The 7,262-nt window shown below is 46.3% G+C and overlaps 1 protein-coding gene across 1 annotated transcript in view; it reads left to right on the forward strand.

Annotated features, from left to right (window-relative positions):
- Positions 1-5,067, forward strand: part of LOC308287327 (carbohydrate sulfotransferase 11-like) — a 9,179-nt gene extending 4,112 nt beyond the window's left edge. The window contains exons 3-4 of the mRNA XM_080728464.1: positions 968-1,537; positions 1,963-5,067. Of these exons, the coding sequence (XP_080584590.1) occupies positions 968-1,537; positions 1,963-2,238 (846 nt within the window). The 3' untranslated portion in view covers positions 2,239-5,067. The remainder of the gene's footprint in view (positions 1-967; positions 1,538-1,962) is intronic.
- The last annotated feature ends 2,195 nt before the right edge of the window (positions 5,068-7,262 follow it).

The raw sequence follows: 7,262 nt of genomic DNA on the forward strand, positions 1-7,262 counted from the left end.
CCACATTGAGCTGCAAACAACAAAGTCCAAGTCTTTATTGTAGACATGGACAGATCAACTGAACACACATCAGATAAGATGGACCTGTATTGATCCGCAGTGGGACATTCTGGCATCACAGCAGCAACAGCAGTACGTGTGAAATACAGGAACACAGCCAACTAAAAGTACAAACACTCCTCAGAGCACAGATCTCTGCCAGTCTGGGTTGGCAACCCAAGGAAGCTACGGGGAAATAAAACTGTGCAAAATGTTTGTGGTGCCCCCTCCTCTTTTTCGAAATTTTGCTTGCTTGAGAGATTCAATGGAATCATGATCTTTTTTTTTGCAAAGTGAAAATAATTTGGGGGCCAATTACTATCAGGTAGAAGTGTATTTTGTTGTGATGATAATTCTAATTTAGTGTATACAGTATGAGTCTTGCTGTGAACATTATGTTGATTGTGCACCTTATGTAGATCCCCTTGTTGATGATATGTAGTTATACAGTAGGTCTGTTATCATATGTTTTGTTATCATAATAATCATTGTCGGTATTGCACTTGTATGTTTGTTTGTCTGTATGGAACGATATATATTTCCAAAAGGACTAATACACTTCTGTCTACTGTATGCTCATACACATGCACAACACACAACACAACCCAAAACATGAGACGGAGGAAGGGAGGGCATGCCTTTCTAGTTTATGAGTGGTGAGAGCCGCTCCAACAATTGACCAAGTGTGTCCGTATGTATGAGTACGGCCTCAACAGCTGCAATACCGCTGGGTGACCTACCTTGAAGTGACGCTGTTGAGCAGCTCAAGGCAGCGCCCACTCCCACTAGGTGGGACTTTTTTTCTAATCATTAACTGACCAACAACAGAGGTTGTACATTTTAATTACTGTAGTTGATAATAAGTTGAATTAATTCATTATGGATGCACAACGTTGCCTGTTGTCTTCTCCTTTCTTAATGTCTCTAGGCAGACTCGTCAGTGCAGGCGATTCACCGAGGTCGGAGGGAGTCGTTGGAAGAAGCTTGTCGCTCGTACACAGGCAAGCGCCACATTCTCCTCCCCGAGGACCTGAAGCACGTCATAGTGGACGACCAGCACGGCTTGTTGTACTGCTACGTGCCCAAGGTGGCGTGCACCAACTGGAAACGCGTTCTGATGGTGCTGGCCGGCGTCTCCGCGCCCCACCGAGACCCGCTGGCCATCCCTGCCAACGAGGCCCACGTCGCGGGGAACCTCCGCACCCTGTCCGAGTACACCGCCGCTCAGATCAACCAGCGCCTGCACTCCTACTTGAAGTTTGTGTTCGTGCGCGAGCCCTTCGAGCGGCTGGTGTCGGCGTACCGCAACAAGTTCACGCTGAGCTACAACACAGCGTTTCACCGGCGCTACGGCGCAAAGATAATCCAGCGGCACAGAGCGCGCCCGCAGCCGGAGGCCCTGGAGAGGGGCGACAGCGTCAGCTTCGAGGAGTTTGTCTACTATCTGGTGGACCCGGCAACACAGCGCGAAGAACCCTTCAATGAGCACTGGGAGAGGGTATTTTATATTTAATATTATTTATATTATTATATTTAATATTACCTTTGTCTGTATTCACTGGGAGAGGTAATATGTGAGAAGAATATCTGATGCTCACATTAATTTATTTGTGTATCTTTGTCTGTATTCAGTCAATTTAAACTTTGTGTTCTATTCCACTGTTTTCCAAGCACTGGGTCGGGACCCATTTGTGGGTCATGGTCATGGACACATTTTTGTGGGTCCCTTATTTATTTTTGTTTATGTCTATCGTCTACGGTATAAACATGTGTATTTCTCTTTTGGGTCAGGAGCTAAAGGTTTTGGGATCCACTGGACTACCTTGTGCCAAAACCCAGCGCTGCTGCACTGGTTTTCATTTTTGATCATAAACATTGTCCCTTCTGTCTCACCGAGTGGAAACATGATTCTCTCCACAACAGGTGGACTCTCTGTGCCACCCCTGCCTCATCCACTACGACGTGGTGGGCCGCTACGAGACGCTGGAGCAGGACGCGCGCTACGTGCTGCAGCTCGCCGGCGTGGAGCGCCAGGTCTCCTTCCCCGTCCCTCCCAAGGGCTCCAGGACCACGGGAGACATGGCGGCACGCTTCTTCCACAACCTCAGCCCCTTCTACCAGAAGAAGCTTTACAACCTCTACCGCATGGACTTCCACCTCTTTAATTACTCCCTGCCGGCCTACCTCAAGTTCACATGAGGTTGGAAACTCCGAGGAAACATTTTGATACTGACATGCATTTTGTCACAGTTTGTGTTCGGAGGATTACTGTAGGGCTCCACCAAAAAGATGGCGTCGGACGGCGTAAAAAAAATTATCCGGGGCGAATTTGAGTGTCCGACGTTGACGTCGGCAGTGGAGCACCCTTCATTAATTAAAACGAGAGCATTCCCAGCGTTGACATTGATGCAGCGCTCGACGCCCCCGGTGGCAACCAAGGCATCCTGGGCCTGAAAACGTTGAACACCCCTGCTTAACTGAGAATGTAAAGACTATGGTCGACACATGAAATGTTAATGCTGACCATTAATGTTGAAATCTCTTCAGCATATTAACAGTAGGCCTATTAGTACAGATAGGACTAGACTTGGGGAAATGTGTTCGGATAGCCTAACCCTACACATTTCCAATCCAGATGTAAAGCTTCACTGGAGAAAGAATTCCGGTGTTTGTTTTTTTTTGGCAAAAGTAAGCAAGCCAGTGGCGGTTTTATATGAAGTGACCTGTTTTATATGAGCATTCATAGCCGAGGGAAGTAGGGGTGCTGCGGGTGCGGCCGCACCCCCTCCCCCACGTCCCACCGCACCCCCCACCGCCCCCCCTAAAGGGGGGTTGGGGGGAAAATATTGCCGATCGGCAAGTAGAGGCTCTGACATCAGTGGCGTGAAGTAGGAGCTATTTGCTACTTCTATTTCCAGTACAATTTCAAAATAAACATGTGTTGAATGATCGATTGTATATACAAAAAAAAGAGAAAAGACTCTTATTTTGAAATGTGCTTCTGGGCACAGAGGAACTGGCTTTCAAAGGACTTCCCTTTTAACTTGTCTAACTTGTCTCTCCGTGCGTAACTGATGATGCGTCATGACATGGACTGATGGACTCGGTGGATTATAACAATACGGGCATAAAGGAATATTTAACAGAACACCAAGACAACACAACCTAGGCTATGAAGACATTAAACATCGCCCTCTGCTAGCCCTGGGGTCCTCACTGGTGAGTCGTGACTCGTGGCTATATGACTTGTAATGATGAAGGCTAGGCTAATGTTTGGGCTATAGTGAACCCTTAGCTATAGTGGCTAATGGGTAATGGCTATGGTGTACCAGAAGCGAACGGCAGAACCAGCTGTTTCCTCCTAACACTGGGGTCTGGACCGATGCGGCGGACACGTTGTATGGGTCACAACGCACTGAACGCAGTGCGAAGCAACTCGTTGTGAGCTTGTAGATCTGCTAGTTTCACTACTTGTGTGGTACAGGGTAGTAATGTCTCTTCACTCTCTTGGTTCACGGGCTAAAAAAGTTTGGGAACCATCGTGCTTGCTGTTGCAGACAGTTGTGTAAAGTAACTAAGGAGATTAACTGAAAAGCTCTGGGAACTGAATGATTTTATGAAACTGGCACTTGTTGTCTGTCTGTTGGTACCAAAAAATCCAGGCTATATCTTGCTGGATGGTGCGTGTGGAGATGTAAGGAAAGCCGTTCCCGATTTTGTTACATTTAGCTAAAAAAGACGAATAAAACATGATAAAAACGCCAAATTTGCGCGCACGAAACGTGCACGCGCGCTGGGCGCGCGTGCATGAGGGGCGCGTGACAGCCCCCCCTACTGTAAATTAGTTCCCGCGGCCCTGTGAGCATTATGTGGCCTACCATTCATATGAGTCTGAAATATGATAGACAAAACACCAAATACTTGATACAACAAGTCACTCCAGGCCATGGTACATTGTCAATATAGCAAAGGGGTATTGTTTGCTATTTGAAGATTGAGACTGAATACTGTATGATAATTCATGTTTGACCAAAATCATCATTACGTATATCACTATGTAAATGATGGGACCTCACTTTGAGCTGGAAGTGTGCAACCATCAAGGCATGACCATCCATTTGCTGCAAGTCACAAATTATCCTCTAAAATCAGTTGTTTCACCCCCTGTGTTGTACATTGTTTTTGTGAAGTCTGTTAGCTGTGTCTTTTCCCAGTTTGGCTGCTGCACCAAATCTCCTCCTGTAACAGGAGCAATGGTTGGAGGGACGACACCTAAGGTTTCAGGTCAAAGGTTGTCTGTATTTCTATGTGACCACAAACTGCTTGTAATAATGTAGTGGTGTATACTGTAGCCACACGGAAACAAATATGGATGTCTGTATTTATTTATCCTGTGTGCACGAGTCCAATAAGCTTGATGCACATCCAACACCTCCATTTTGCAATCAAATCAGAATCAATCAATCATATGAGCTGATCAATCATCATCATTAAGCTGCCTGGGAACAAGGTAATAAAGCTACAATCCAGAACCTATTTTTATGAATATGTATTTTTTTTCTTCTAATATAGAGTTAAGTTAATACAATTTATTACACAGCTTGATCGATGCTCGATTCTGAATTCAGCAGTCTGATAATTCTCAATAGCAGACCACTGGTATGTATGGGAGAGTGGGCGTCAATCAATATTTGAATCAGTCAATCAATCAATCAACCAATCATTTTTTTTACAATATCCAACATGGCAGTCATGTAAACAAACACACAATGTTATTTCACAGCTAAACAGTATACAAAAGAATGGTTTTGAAAACGGGTCAGAAATAGACAAACATTATAACAGAATACATTGATTCATATTTGATCGACACACCGGAGTATTATGAGCTGACACTTTTCTTTATCGTAAAGCAATTCAGTCCTTTTAAAATCAATGCAATCGTTTTGTTGTCCTATAAACGCTGTCTGGGGTCCCTGAGATTAAAAATGAAAAAAAAAACTGTGGTCCTTGAAATGAAGAGGGTTGAGCGTCACTGCGTTAGAAGGTATGTGAAGCAGAGCGCCAGCAGGCCGGTCCCCAGCAGGTCCCCGAGCGCCGTGAGGTACGGGATGGAGAAGTTGTCTGGATCCAATCCCTGACGCCACATCCACCCAACCATCACCTCAGCTGCATACAGCAAGACCACCACCTGTAAGAGCACCACCCAACCATCAATACAGCAAGACCACCACCTGTAAGAGCACCACCCATCAATACAGTAAGACCACCACCACCCACCCATCAATACAGTAAGACCACCACCACCCACCCATCAATACAGTAAGACCACCACTACCCACCCATCAATACAGTAAGACCACCACCACCCACCCATCAATACAGTAAGACCACCACTACCCACCCATCAATACAGTAAGACCACCACTACCCACCCATCAATACAGTAAGACCACCACCTGTAAGAGCACCACCCATCAATACAGTAAGACCACCACCACCCACCCATCAATATATATATATTAACAGCAGTGAGATGAATGTGACCTGCAGCAGAGCGGCGCTCAGGTAACAGACGACGAAGGCAGGCGTCATGGACGTCATGTGACCTCCCTGCAGGAAGTGGATGGCAGAGAGGAAGAGCAGGTGACCTGGAAGCGAGTTTAGAAACTCTAGGCTTGCAAAGGGAAACCACGCCCCGCACTCATTTTTGAAGCTTGTGATTGGCTGAACCGGAGGTTGGGAGCGCTCCGTTGTAGTCACTTGGACCGCGCGAGGTGCACCAAAACCCAATTATCATTGCGTTTATCGTGCGCTTGCCCAGGCCTTACGGCCTGGGCATAAATAGAACGATTGCATTCACCACGGCTTCGTAACTCGCGCGGCTTGCAATGTCGTGGATAATAACTGAAAACGAGCGCTCCTTCCCTTTGCAAGCCTAGAGTTTCTAAACTCGCGACCTGGAAGCACCAGGAAGAGCAGCACTCTGGCCGAGGCAGAGTTCACCCCTGAAAGCAGGCACGTGCACACATAAATACATCAATATACTGTAGATAGAGATATAGATCAAAGGGGGCTTGAGCCCCTGCCCCTCTAACATTCTCTGAAGCAGCCAAAGGTACGGCTCCTCCATACCTCCAAAACCTGATCAACCCCTACAACCCCACCCGGTCACTCAGATCAGCCAACACAGGGATTCTGACAGAAGCCTCGCTAAAAACCCCAGGACAACAATCCACTCATCCTAGACAATTTGCCCTCCTGGCCCCCAAACTGTGTAATAAACTCCCTGTCGCACTTAGAACTACGGACTCACTCCCTAGCTTCACTTAGAACTACAGACTCACTCCCTAGCTTCCATTAGAACTACAGACTCACTCCCTAGCTTCCATTAGAACTACAGACTCACTCCCTAGCTTCCGGCGTGGACTGAAGACTCTTCAGACTCCACCTAAACCCATAGCACTACTGTAGCACTCCCCTTCCGTCGATGACCACACATGAAGTTAGATAACATTTTATTTTATTTTTTTAGCAGTTTTAGAAAAGTATCTTTACTGCTTAGGTGTGTGGTCTACCTATGTTTTGTTTTTCTAGATTGATATTCCTATGCATTTGTTATATTGTTGTTGATGTACTGACATATTATCTTGCTTATTATAGTGATGTGTATTACCTGTTTATTTTCGCTTTGGATTAAAAGCGTCTGCTAGATGCTTAAGCGTCTGCTAGATGCTTAAATTATCTTCTCACTGAGTGAGAAGATATCAGTGCATTAGGGATGGGCATTTGGGTATTTTGTAGCGCAGCCATGGAAAGTTGTTTGGGTGGGGTGTGGCGTAAGCACCCTCAAAAAGGCCTGAGCACCCCTCTGTATGGTACCATGTGGACAGCATGGCAAAGCACACGCAATCGAGCCTGACTTGTTCGCGATGGTTTTTGAAAACCAACATACCTCTTGGCTCCCACAAGTTTCCCAAGACAAATCTGTGATGGCCCTCTATAGCCAAAAATGTTCCATATGGCATGTTCTAACTGTGTGCCAAATGTCATGCTTCTATCATAAAGTGCACAATTCCATCAACAAACTGCCCGAAATGCCCGGACTAGGCTGGATTTGGCTGCCAGTGTAAATCGGACCTTAGTGACCCCCGGCCGGAGCTCCAGGGAGCAATGGTTGGAGGGACGACACCTAAGGTTTCAGGTCAAAGGTTGTCTGTATT

The sequence above is a fragment of the Nannobrachium achirus genome (assembly GCF_963921795.1).
Source record: "Nannobrachium achirus genome assembly, chromosome: 6".
Lineage (NCBI taxonomy): Eukaryota > Metazoa > Chordata > Actinopteri > Myctophiformes > Myctophidae > Nannobrachium > Nannobrachium achirus.